Source organism: Rhinatrema bivittatum, chromosome 6, assembly GCF_901001135.1.
Source record: "Rhinatrema bivittatum chromosome 6, aRhiBiv1.1, whole genome shotgun sequence".
Classification (NCBI taxonomy): Eukaryota; Metazoa; Chordata; class Amphibia; order Gymnophiona; family Rhinatrematidae; genus Rhinatrema; species Rhinatrema bivittatum.
This window is the reverse complement of record NC_042620.1, coordinates 64,391,086-64,405,182: the sequence shown is the minus strand read 5'-3', so window position 1 is coordinate 64,405,182 and position 14,097 is coordinate 64,391,086. Positions and strand designations below refer to the sequence as shown.

General features: G+C 42.5%; 1 protein-coding gene across 2 annotated transcripts in view; it reads left to right on the top strand.

Annotated features, from left to right (window-relative positions):
- Positions 1-11,597, top strand: part of GTDC1 (glycosyltransferase like domain containing 1) — a 710,677-nt gene extending 699,080 nt beyond the window's left edge. For both annotated transcript variants that reach the window (XM_029605412.1, XM_029605413.1), the window contains one exon: positions 10,012-11,597. In XM_029605412.1, coding sequence (XP_029461272.1) covers positions 10,012-10,143 — 132 coding nt within the window. In that variant the 3' untranslated portion in view covers positions 10,144-11,597. The remainder of the gene's footprint in view (positions 1-10,011) is intronic.
- The last annotated feature ends 2,500 nt before the right edge of the window (positions 11,598-14,097 follow it).

Here is a 14,097-nt window from a genome sequence, read left to right as displayed (position 1 = left end):
GCTAAAACCCCTCCTACACTTTAGCGACTTCCGCCTTGTATTACAATCCATTATACTAACAAAAATTGACTACTGAAACGCCCTTCTACTCGGACTCCCCATGAATTCAATCAAACCCTTACAGGTGGTACAAAACGCCGCCGCCAGAATCCTTACAAACACAAACAAAAGGGAACATATCACCCCTATCCTCCGCAACTTACACTGGCTACCCATCAAACACAGGATCCTCTTCAAAGCCCTGAGCATCATTCATAAAGCCATCCATAACATCACTCCCATCAATTTGAAGACACAACTTTGTCTGCACACATCCACAAGACCCATCAGGAACGCCTACAAAGGCACATTGTACGCCCCACCTATAAAAACTAGGGATGTGAATCGTTTTAGGACAATTAAAATTATCGTCCGATAATTTTAATATCGTCTTAAACCGTTATGGAACACAATACAATAGAGATTCTAACGATTTATCGTTATAAATCGTTAGAATCGTGAGCCGGCACACTAAAACCCCCTAAAACCCACCCCCGACCCTTTAAATTAAATCCCCCACCCTCCCGAACCCCCCCCAAATGACTTAAATAACCTGCGGGTCCAGCGACGGTCCGGAACGGCAGCGGTCCGGAACGGGCTCCTGCTCCTCAATCTTGTTGTCTTCAGCCGGCGCCATTTTCCAAAATGGCGCCGAAAAATGGCGGCGGCCATAGACGAACACGATTGGACGGCAGGAGGTCCTTCCGGACCCCCGCTGGACTTTTGGCAAGTCTCGTGGGGGTCAGGAGGCCCCCCACAAGCTGGCCAAAAGTTCCTGGAGGTCCAGCGGGGGTCAGGGAGCGATTTCCCGCCGCGAATCGTTTTCGTACGGAAAATGGCGCTGGCAGGAGATCGACTGCAGGAGGTTGTTCAGCGAGGCGCCGGAACCCTCGCTGAACGACCTCCTGCAGTCGATCTCCTGCCGGCGCCATTTTCCGTACGAAAACGATTCGCGGCGGGAAATCGCTCCCTGACCCCCGCTGGACCTCCAGGAACTTTTGGCCAGCTTGTGGGGGGCCTCCTGACCCCCACGAGACTTGCCAAAGTCCAGCGGGGGTCCGGAAGGACCTCCTGCCGTCCAATCGTGTTCGTCTATGGCCGCCGCCATTTTTCGGCGCCATTTTGGAAAATGGCGCCGGCTGAAGACAACAAGATTGAGGAGCAGGAGCCCGTTCCGGACCGCTGCCGTTCCGGACCGCCGCTGGACCCGCAGGTTATTTAAGTCATTTGGGGGGGGGTTCGGGAGGGTGGGGGATTTAATTTAAAGGGTCGGGGGTGGGTTTTAGGGGGTTTTAATGTGCCGGTTTTGCGATTTTTCGATTTTTCACGATTTTTCACGATTTTTCACGATATTTTACCCCCCCAAACGGCAACAATATGATTCCCTCCCCCTCCCAGCCGAAATCGATCGTTAAGACGATCGAGGACACGATTCACATCCCTAATAAAAACCTCTTGGAAAACGAGCTTTATCTGTGGCTGGACCTCACCAATGGAATGCGCTCCCTCCAGACCTTAGACTTGAACCAAACCACCCGGAATTTAAGAAAAAACTTAAAACATGGCTCTTCAGCCAAGCCTTCACAGATACATAAACCATTCCCAATCATAACTTGCCTTAGTCCAGCCCTACTTTAAGAAATGCAATCCTATCCAAACAAGCCTTATATCCCTCCCTCCCTTGGTCCTCACTTACCAACACCCGGTTGCATCCCTTCCGTAAATGCACCCTCACAACACTTCATTCTTACCTGGAGGAGGCCTCCTCCCTCCCACATTACTCCTCTGCCCATACAATCATCATTATCTACAACGAACTCAAATGCCCTACCGAATACCCTTCTGGCGAATAGAGAAACCCTAATATGCCCTGGCCAATTTGGTCTATAGAGTGATTCTGTAAATAACTTTAGTCTGGTTTCTTGTTATGTTCTTACGATATGCATTTATTGACTATATGAGTTTTACAAATTTTATTTTATTTTATTATATGCTTAATGTATTAGCTCATTGTTTCATGTTCTATGTAAGCCCTAGGGCAGTTTTTCTGTTAAATGTAAACCGAAGTGATTTGTATCTGATACAGGAACTCCGGTCTATAAAAATCAAAAATAAATAAATGACGCCTAGATCTCTTTCTTGGGTGGTAGCTCCTAAATTGGAACCTAACATTGTGATACTATAGCATGGGTTATTTTTTCCTATATACATCACCTTGCACTTATCCACATTAAATTTCATCTGCCATTTGGATACCCAATTTTCCAGTCTCAGAAGATCTTTCTATAATTTATCACAATCTGCTTGTGATTTAACTACTCTGAACAATTTTGTATCATCTGCAAATTTATTTACCTCACTTGTCGTATTTCTTTCCAGATCATTTATAAATATATTGAAAAGTAAGGGTCCCAATACAGATCCCTGAGGCACTCCACTGCCCACTCCCTTCCACTGAGAAAATTGTGCAGGTCACCAGAGTCAGGCAGAGATCCGGAGTCTCAATGCGTGGATGAGACGATTGTGCAAAGAATAGGGATTCAGTTTTGTTGGGAACCTTTTGGAGAAGGGGGAGTCTCTTCCAAAGGGATGGTCTCCCCCTTAACCTGGGTGGAACCAGACTGCTGGCGCTAACTTTTAAAAAGGAGATAGAGCAGCTTTTAAACTAGAACAAAGGGGAAAGCTGACAGTCGCTCAGCAGCGCATAGTTCAGAGAGAGGTATCTTCAAAGGATTCTAATGATGCATTAGAATTAAAGCATCATGACAGTGAGGTTCTAATTATAAGAAAAGTAGCCCAAGTGCCTGCAACTAAAAACTCAGCTGAGCTAAAAAAAATTCCAACTTATCCCTATCAATTGAAAAGCAGAATGAAAATACAAACGAAAAACAAACTTTGAAATTTTTGTATGGTAATGACAGAAGTCTAAGAAGTAAGATAGAAATAGAATGTATAGCAGTGAATGATGACATAGACTTAATTGGCATCTCAGAGACATAGTGGAAGGAGGACAACCAATGGGACAGTGCTATACCGGGGTACAAATTATATCGCAATGACAGAGAGGAGCACCCGTGAGGCGGTGTGGTGCTTTATGTCTGAAATGGCATAGAGTCCAACAGGATACACATCCTGCATGAGACTAAATGCACAATTGAATCTTTATGGATAAAAATCCCTTGTGTGTCAGGGAAGACTATAGTGATAGGAGTATACTACCATCTACCTGGTCAAGATGGTGAGACTGACAGTGAAATGCTAAGAGAAATTAGGGAAGCTAACCAAATTGGTAGTGCGGTAATGATGGGAGACTTCAATTACCCCAATATTGACTGGGTAAATGTATCATTGGTACATGCTAGAGATATAAAGTTCCTGGATGGAATAAATGACATTTTTATGGAGCAATTGGTTCAGATCTAATTCTCAGTGGAGCACAGGATTTGGTGAGAGAGGTAACGGTGATGGGGCCGCTTGGCAATAGTGATCATAATATGATCAAATTTGAATTAATGACTGGAAGGGGGATAGTAAGCAAATCCATGGCTCTCGTGCTAAACATTCAAAAGAGAAACTTTAATAAAATGAGAAAAATTGTTAGAAAAAACTGAAAGGAGCAGTTACAAAGGTAAAAGGTGCGCAAGAGGCGTGGTCATTGTTAAGAAATACCATCCTAGAAGCATAGTCCAGGAACTCGATCTGTCTAGCATGTCCTGATGTTACATTTAGCCAGTCAATATTTGGTTAATTGAAATCTCCCGTTATTACGACACTACCAATTTGGTTAGCTTCCCTAATTTCTCTTAGCATTTCAATGTTCATCTCACCATCTTGGCCAGATGAACACGATACTATACGCCTACTATACTCTTCCCCAACACACAAGGGATTTCTACCCATAAAGATTTGATTGTGCACTTAGTCTCATGCAGGATTTGTATCTTGTTGGACTCTATGCCATCCCAGACATAAAGTGCCACCCCGCCTCCCAGATGCTCCTCTCTGTCGTTGCAATATAATTTGTATCCCGGTGTAAAACTGTCCCTTGGTTATCCTCCTTCCACCATGTCTCTGAGATGCCAATTAAGTCTATATCGTCATTTACTGCTATACATTCTAATTCTCCCATCTTACTTTTTAGACTTCTGGCATTAGCAAACAAACCTTTAAAAGTTTTTTTTTATTTGTATTTTCATTCTGCTTTTTAATTGATAAGGATAAGTTAGAATTTTTTAGCTCAGGTGCATTTTCAGTTTCAGGCACTTGGACTACTTTTCTTATTATTGGAACCTCACTGTCGGGATGCCCTAATTCTAATGCATCATTAGAATCCTTTGAATATTCCTCCCTCCGAACCATGCCCTGCTGAGCGACTGTCGGCTTTCCCCTTTGTTCTAGTTTAAAAGCTGCTCTATCTCCTTTTTAAAGGTTAGCGCCAGCAGTCTGGTTCCACCCTGGTTAAGGTGGAGCCCATCCCTTCGGAAGAGACTCCCCATTCCCCAAAAGGATCCCCAGTTCCTTACAAAACTGAATCCCTCTCCCTTGCACCATCATCTCATCCACACATTGAGACTCCAGAGCTCTGCCTGCTTCTGGGGACCTGCGTGTGGAACAGGGAACATTTCAGAGAATGCTGCCCTGGAGGTTCTGGATTTAGACTTTCTACCTAAGAGCCTAAATGTGGCTTCCAGAACCTCCCTCCCATATTTTCTTATGTCGTTGGTGCCTACATGTTCCATACCAGCCGGCTCCTCCCCAGCACTGTCTAAAATCCTATCTAGGTGACGCGTGAGGTCCAGAATGCTTTCTGACTGAGCAACTGCCTTGAATATGAAGAAGTTCTGTGGCTGTGGATGAGACATGCCCAGGTTGGTCAAAGATCAGGTGAAATTGTATGAAATTATCCAAGGTGCTGAGAAGTAATTCATCTTGTTCCCACAAGGGTGAAGCCCAGGTAAGAGTGGGACCATCCAACAAGGAAAGGATATACGTAATCTTGACATGATCAGGAAAAAAGTGCTGGCTGTAAGTCAAAATGCATCTTGCAGACTTCCAAGGAACCCTCTGCATTACTTGGGGTCCCCAATATACCTCAGAGGTAGTGGAAGCTGTATTATGGATTCCATGGTCCACATGGGTGCTGATGCAGGGTTCACCAGAGTCGATACTGGGACTGAAGCTGGAGATTGGGCTTAAATCACATCTAAGTGCTGAGACAAGATCTGTAGTAACCCATTTTCTTGGTCCAGCTGAACCTGTTCAGGAGACCATTCAGTTCTGTATTTTGTTCCTTCATCTGGCCCATCGTGGGGGGATGCATTCACTGAGTTCATGGCCTCAGCAACTTGTTGTGAGCAATGTGAGCTTAAGCCCCTCAGACTTATCCAGCTAAGTTGTTTCAATATTTGGCTGTGTTCAGTGGCTGCCACTTATCCACATAATGTTTTATCCAGCTAAAAATTATTCGGATAAGTGAGAGGCAGAACAAGGGCAGAGCTACTTATCCAGCTAACCTAGGGGTCATTTATCATTTCGCATTAGGGCCTTAACGTAAGGCCATAATGCACGTGCTAAATAGCGCAACACGCATTAATATGCAAATTTCATATTTGCTATGCAAGTGGAGAGAGGGGGAGGGGAGACAGACTCTGTAGAGGCCATTAAGTAAGATTACTATTTATACCACTGTAAGAGGAGGCACCTATAACTTGGGGTGAGGTTTGGGGGTAGAGTAGGTTTTGGGGGGCAGTTTTACATGCACAGAGATACAAACAGCAAAGTTGACATCAGTGAAGATTTTCTGTCATTAGGAGCAATGAAATTTAAAAACGGAGTTGATTTTTACAATGTTCACTCTAACTAGCTTGATGCCCTCTCTACGTAGCTGCCTTTTCATTCGGTAACGTGCCTGCAGTGGATTAATCAGCGAGCGATGTGAAAAATAGCGTGGGTGCGATAAATGTATCATGCATTGCAGAAATTACTATGCGATACAGGAACAGGGAAATTATCCTAACCATGCCCCCTTTTTTATCACGGGCATTATTTCTGCTAAATTTATAGCATTTTGAGGAATCAGATAAGTGCCAATATTCAGCCATATCTGGCATAGGGCCTGATTTACTAAGGTTTTTCTCCCATTCTGTGTTTATGGGAAAAATGCTTAGTAAATGAGGCCCTAAGTTAGCTGGATAAGTTAGACCTGCTATTTAGTTGGTCTAAAGTTAGCCAGACAAACTTCTCCGGCTAACTATTATATAGGTAAGTATATTCAGCGGTGTGACCATGCAACTTAATATCTTAGCCAAGTTAGTCGATAAGCTTATCTGGCTAACTTGCTCAGCCAGAAAGTGGCTGAATATGAACCCCCAGAAATGGGCAGCTGAAACTGTCGAGTTATAAAAATAGTAATAAAAAAAATATGCATGAAGATGTGTCATTAATAAAGATGGCCTAGTTTTATAAAAGAAAAAAAAGATAAAAGAAATCCAGAAGTTGTTTGAAATTATGATACAAGAGAGAAAAAATTGCATAGAGGATAAAAGTCTTAAGGACTTCATGTGTTTAGATGACATAGTACTTTTATTCAGCAGCTATTTATAATTAACAACTAATAATTTTTCTTTGTGATATTTTAAATTTGGTATATACTAATAAAGATAATTTACCTGTATTCTCTGTGAATCTGTATAATGTTCTTGCATTTGTTTGTACAATATTTATTCTTTAGGAACACTTTCAATTAGTATAACTGCCTTTACATGTTGTTTTTTATTTTATATATATATATATATAATTGGCAATAATGCTATACATATTAGTGATACTCTACCCCATTAACTTCTACACACACAAATATATAGAGATACATAGAAAGATACGTTCGTATGTATAAAACAGTTAAAAAATTATAGGTCATGTGACCTTTCAGTAATCAATATTTCAAACTATGGGGGTCATTTACCAGATGGATCGCACGCGAAAAGTCCCTTATCGCGTGCGATACCAAGATGGGGCGGAGTCGTCCCTGGAAGAGGAGGAGTCGGGGCGTCACCGGGGCCGACTCCACGAAGATGCCGCGGATGACGAAAAGGTAAGGGCCTTTTCGCGTCCTATTTCACGCCCAATAGCTACACCTTCTATGGTGGCACTATTGGGTGCGAAACCGGCAGCGATCGCACCGCGGCGGTGCGATTGCTGCCGGCTAGCGCAGAACCGCCCCCCGTTTTGGCCCCCCGCCCCTCATTACCTAAAGTATGGCCTGCGATACTTTAGAAAATGAGGCCCTATAATCCAATATTGTCATAAACATAAGTATACAAGTGTTGATTCTTAGAACATAAAATCTGTCAAAAGAAAACAAGGCAGTACATTCTCATAAACAGAAATTCTGGATAATAAATCAAAAAAGATAAATTAGCATAACTTATATATGTAGCTACCATATTTTCCGGTGTATAAGTCGCACCAGTGTATGTCACACCCTGCTATAAATAGGAATGTTGCTGAAAACGTTAGCAGATTGGTTGCACCGGTGTATAAGTCGCGCCCCTTTGTCATACATGTGACTGAGAGACAGTGGCTGGAGGAGCATGCACAATGGGCAGGTGGTGAACGCGTGGCTGACATAGTTGAATTCAGGAGGCTTCACGGAGGGAATGGTAAGGAAATACTGTGTGACTGATAATAAAAGACAGCAACTTAGGAGCATGCACAATAGGTGGGTGGTGAATGCGCCATAGACATAGTTATGTTCTGGAGGCTGCACGGAGGGAGCGGTAGGGAAACTCTGTGAGAGAGAAAAAAACAGCAGATATGTTGCACCAGTGTATAAGTCACACCAATAAAAATTGGTGAAAAAAATGCAACTTATACACTGAAAATACGCTATTCAAAGACCTACTGGGCAGATAAGATAACTGACTATCTCTAGAGGAATATTCAGCTGACCTTAATTGGCTAGGTATTCAGCTGAAAACCTTCCTAACTCTAGCCAATTCAAATTTGACTGACTAGATTTGCTATTTCTGGTAAATCGTTCACTATCCCGCTAAGTCATTTAAAAAAAAAAAAAAAGCTGATCCCTCCCCCTTGATTTTTTTAAATTGCCCACCTTCCAACCTCTCCTCCCCCTCCTCCAACAGCTATAGTTCCCTTTTCTCCCTCTCTCCACCTATTAAAACAGATAAAAATATCTCTGTATAGAAGTGATTTGCTTTCCTCCTTCCTGCCTTTAACATTTTTAAAAATGCCTCGGCACAGTGGCAATGCCTTTACCCTTCCTTCCTCCACCCTTTAAAATATTAAAAATTCTTATGTACTACGGCATTGCTCTTTCTATCCTCTTTTATTCTGTCCAATGAACTTAAGCTGTAGGCAGAAAGAAATGGGGTGTTTATATGTAAAGGTTTCAAAAAGCAGAGGCAGCAAAGTTTGAAGGGATTGAACTAGCAAGCACTCTGTTTTTCATATACACTTAGAGCCTGATTTTAAAAAATTTACATGCATCAAACTGGGTTTTAGTCGAATTAATGCCATTTTCTCAAGTATGTGGGCTTTTGAAAATTACTACAATATATGCTATTGAAATGTCCTTAGGATTTACTCACGTAAGTGCATTTTACTCAAATGGCTTTTGAAAATTGCTACAATAGTATATTACATTTACGCGTGCAACGTCTTTGACAATTAGCTCCTTATTTAGAAATTTTTATTACATTTTATTCAATATACGTCCTGGCACATTTGGTCAATATCTGTGAAACTTGAATGGCTTGTTTTCTTTTCTTTTTTTTTGTAGAAATTAAACACATTTGTAAACATGTAAATTCAAAATATTCTTAGCAGCTGGATTACTTTAGGGAATTGGCACATCTGCAGGTGATGGGTACAAATCTAATAGAGGGTGGACAGTGACCAAAAGTGATTTCCTTCTGAACGTTGGTGACCGATCTGAAATAAGTTAGCGCTCTCTGTCCACCTCCCACTGGATTGGTGTACACATCACTAAAAGAATCACGATCACAATTTAACCCACCTGTTCAGATTCTTTTTTAGCGGCCAAAATTGTACGGGCGCAAATGTGAATTGCCTACTGTGGCTCAACAGTAAGTGAAATTTGAAAATCAAAATACCCACATCTCTATTGATAAAACGCTGGTGAAAAGAATTATTTTCACAGCAAAAGCTTTCAGCGGCAGTCTTCGTTGAGTAACGTGGCATCAATCTTGCAAGGCCATCTCTGCAGCTTGATTGAGCTTGGCCATCTCTGCAGCTTGGTTGGTTGAATCTAGGGGCCATTCAGCTAGCTAGGCGATCCGTGCTGGCAGTTTGGTAAGCCCAGGTCTGAGTGCCATCTTCCATTTCTGGAGCCTGTGAGAAGGGTCTGGCACCCCCTGGGCTAATTCAAGCACTTCTGCGACAGTAACACCCAGTGGCCTCAGTTGGTTTAACACAGTACTTGGGAGGGGATATGGGAAAGAACAGGGAGAACTATTGGAAGTTATGCATGATGTATCCTTGATGAAAGCCAGATGGAGAGTTAAAAAGAAAGAGGCTTTGTAGGGGCAGGAAAAAAAAAATCTCCTCAGGAAAAAAAAAAGAGTAAAAATTAAAAGCAGCAGTTTCAGGTGAAAAAAAAAAATTAGGAAAGCTGCTACTGTGTTGGTGCTGCAGAATTGCGAGCACAGGAGAAAGCACTGATGTATGTTTATACAATTTATGCTAGTCCATGATACTATGATTATCCTTATGGGTTCTGACTACTTCTGTGCAATTACAGGGCAAGAATTTGTTTGAGTCTATTATTGTAATGTTTGTGCTGAAGGTACTTTGGGAAGAGGGGCGAGAGAGAGAAATCTCTGAATACAATATAAATGTGTTTATAATTTAAGCAGGTCTTTTACTTGTACAAAAGGCAGTTTTTGTTTTGTGTTTCAGCAGTTAATATTCCTTAATTTCTTTCTTTCATAGGGTGAGATGGCTCCATTTTCTTGGGCAGCACTACGTGGTAAATTCAGGTTTCTACTCACAGCAGAACCTAGGGAAGATTTTGTGACAGATGGGGCTAAGTCACAAACTTGCAGCCTAAGGCAGAATCTGTAGAACTTTCCAGACTGTGCCCATATTTACCTGATCAGAGAGAAAAGAAAATCTGCAGAGGAAGCTAAGCCTGGCTGCTTGTCATAGCTGACACTGAGCCATCTGCCACAAACCTGTGGCGGCTTCAGATCTCCAATCCCTGCCACCACCCCAACTCAAATTAAATACAGATTCGAAGAGATGTTATGATGGTTACACATGTCCTCGGCATCACATGCAGGAGACTGTTCAAAAAAAATATGTGGCCTGTTGTATAACCGCACTCATATATCCCATATGTGGTGCCACATTGAATTTCCGGTTGAATCTGTTTTTATCCTTTGTACTGGATGACATGGTGCCTGAATTCTTTTTTTTTTGCCGACACGATGGCAGCCAAACTACAGCTTCAAACGCTCACACTTGGCTGGATTTCTACCTAGGTTGCCAGGTTATCATTGGAGCCTTATTGTGTCCTCAAAGGGCCACAGGGCCTGAAAGGAGGATCAGAGTGCTACTGGACTAATTGGGCAGCCATCCATGGATTGTTTGTAGGGAAAGGACTGCTTTAGCACTTTCTTTCTTTTTTTTTTTTTTTTCTCAAATTAATGACTCTCTGGCACAGGGGTTTTTAAGTGAAGGTATTAATAAGGGGTCTGGCAGGTATTCCCATGATTCACGGAGTTACATTTGCATTTAATTAATCTTAAAGAAAGCTGCAAGATAAACAGCTGTAATTCAAACTAACATGGGAAATATGCTACATGGTGCCATCTATCCAATAAAGCAGAAGCTAGAGATGCTTTATTCCACTCAGGGATGGAGAACAAACAGATAATAGTGCAAAATGTTTGCAGCCAAACTAGTGTTTTAATGCATCTGGAGGCTAAATAAAATGTTTGTGTATATAATGTGTTATAGATAAATCCATTTTAATATGCATTGTTTTCTGCTGTGTTATGAAATGGCATTTTATAGAATATTGTGCAATTTGTTTTTAATAAAGCCTGAAAATATATATAGGGCTCTGTGGAGATTGGATCTCTTTGTCTTTAACACTTTGTGATACCTGTATGACTACCAGGAAGGGGAACAATTTCTGCACTGTGTGATCTATATCTGCTTCCTTAACTATCTGGAAGTCAATGTTTTTAGATTTTTGAATGAACATGGATTTTTTTGTTTGCCATTTGAAAGAATATTGTGTAAAGAAGTTTAATGACATCATACACACTTACTATGGGGTAGATTTTATAAAGTGTGCACACACACGTGGACATGATAATTTTATAACATGCACACATCGGTGCGAGCATGTTCTAAAATCTGAGAGCCTTGCACACGTGTGCGCGGATTTTATAATTCGCGCATGTATGTGCAGGCGGCACGCGCAAGGGGGGGTGGAGAAATTATGCAAGTTGAATATTTTGCGGCAATGCATTCGGGCTGCCCCAGATTCCTCCCAATCCGTTCCAATTAAGGAGCAGACTGGGAGGGGTCTTCCCTCCCCTCCTATCTAAACTCCCTCCCTCTTCCCTTCTCTTCCCCACCCCTAACCCTACCTTTTTTGGGGGTTTTTCTTTGGTTTGCAACTTACTTCAGCTCGGGAGCTGAAGTAAGTTGCATGCGCCGGCTGCCAACAATGGCGCTGTCCCGGCCTGCCGTTCCCCCCCCCCCCCCCCCCCGGCCTACCCCTTCAAAGAGGCCCGTCACTTATATCATGTACCGGCCTTTACATGCGTTGCCGGGCCTCTTCGAAAATTCGCCCGGCGCGCACAAGGCCCAGCCATGCACGTAAAGGCCGGAATTTGCGCACATAGCGCTTTTAAAATCCAGACGTATGTGAACTATTGATTACTTTGGAGGACACTAGCTTATTTTATGCTCAGTCATGTGAACTTCCCTGAACCCATGAAAAATGATATTACAACTTGAAGGTGCTTGTAATAAGTAAATAGATTCATGAGAGTGAAAGAAAATACATGGTTTTGGCTTAATCAATATTTTGTTCTTATTGAGCACGAGCAAGGAGACGGTTTTCTATAAATCATGTCTTATGAAGTGAGCATTCAAAATCTATACAGCAAATGGAAAGTCATCATGTATTCTGTTTATGCTATATGCAAAGTTTATTAGAATATCAAATTGACTGTCTCGGGCTGTTCTGGTCTGGTTTGTAAATATTAGGGTACTTTTGTGATGTCATTGACTTTAATGAAAGAAGCTGTCTTAATGACATCAGTCATAGCCAGCTGACCAGAGATGGCCTGTAATGACAGTGCTTTCCTGTTTCACAGTGGTGCATAATATATAATAAATTATAATAACTAACAAAGGAAATGTACATAAGGATTCCTGGAAATATTCAACTTAATGGTTTGTATGTGATGATGATTATCAGCTGCCATTGTGTATATACAGAGATAGTCTCCACCATGCAGATTCCAGAACTTACATTTTAGAAAATATGTTTGATGCATGTAATACTGTCTTTTGTAAACAGTGAATGTGGACACCTAGGTTTGTAAACTAATTATCCAAAATACAGTAAAATTGTCATATATTTCACATACTTTATACAGGAGCAAAAGATCTACCATTGGAAATGCTGTGACCCAGTCTGAAATATATATTTTTAAATTATTGCTATCACTTTTCTCTGAAAACCTTAGAGCACCTAAACAAAGGAATTCAAAAAGCAGCACTGGTTTCCTAATAGCTTGGTGTACGTTGACACTTCCATGTAGAACCTAAAACTCATTTATGCTCTCTGAGCGAAACATTATAGATATAGGGGTAGATTTTCAGTCGTACGTGTGGGCGTACATGTGCGCCACACTGCCTTCCCCCATTCCCTACCCCTCCACCCCACCTTCCCCTACCTCCCCCACCCTTTCCCCCCTACCTTTGTTTCTTTTTGTTTCTTTTGTTTTAAAACTTACTTCAGCTGGCCAATTGCCGGTGCGCGATAACCGGCACAGCAGCAAATGGCTGCTGTGCTGGGAGCCTCTGACCCCCACCCCACCCCCGGACCTCCCCGCCCCTTTTTGCAAGCCCCGGGACTCACACGCTTGCCGGGGCTTTAAGCGCATCGATCGGGCCTTTTGAAAATAGGCCCGGCGCACGTAACCTTTTGAAAACCTGCCCCATAGTATTTAATTTAAAAATCTAAAAGATCTCAACAACCAATGAGGAACATGTTAATAAGACTGCAAATTAAGATATACACAAATGGGTCAATTTTTGAAGCCCAGCGCACGCCAATACCATGAGATATGCGTGTAAATTCCAAGTGGTCCAGCCATGAGCTGGGTTTGGAAAAAGGGGTGGGCCGGGGCGGGCCGGGACAGCTATCTCGGTGAAGTGTGTGCCGGCAGCCGGCCAGCATGCAGATCTTACTTCTGCTCGTGAGAGGAGGTAAGTTGTAAAATAAAAAAAGTTTAGGTGTGTTGTGGGGGTTAGGGGTCGGGGCGGAGAGGGGAAGAGGGAGGAAGGATAGTTAGGGGGTTAGGGAAGTTCCCTCCCAGTCCGCTCCAATAAAGAAGCAGACTGGGAGGGAACTGAGAAGGCCCGATTGCATCACCGCACGCTTCTAATTAAAATCCCTCCCCCCTTGAGCGTGCGAGTCGGCACATGCGCACACCAATATAAAATTGGGCGTGCATGTGCACGCGGGTAGCCAGTTTTATAACATGCGCGCGTTGACACACACGTTCTAAAATCGACGCGTCCATGTGTGCATGCTGGGAACCGCGCGCACATGGACGCCCCTGCGCCCCTTTGAAAATTTACCGCAAAGGTTGTACAAATCATGATAAAATAGTAGAGAATGAGATTTTAATGCACAGAGGAGGTTTTAGCTAAAAGACAAAATTAATTCAGGAGCAAAGACTAAAACGTAGCATTTCCTTCTGAAATTCTATGATCAGTCCTCAAGAAACTCTTCCAGTCTGCTGGCAACTTGCATGTACAGTAATG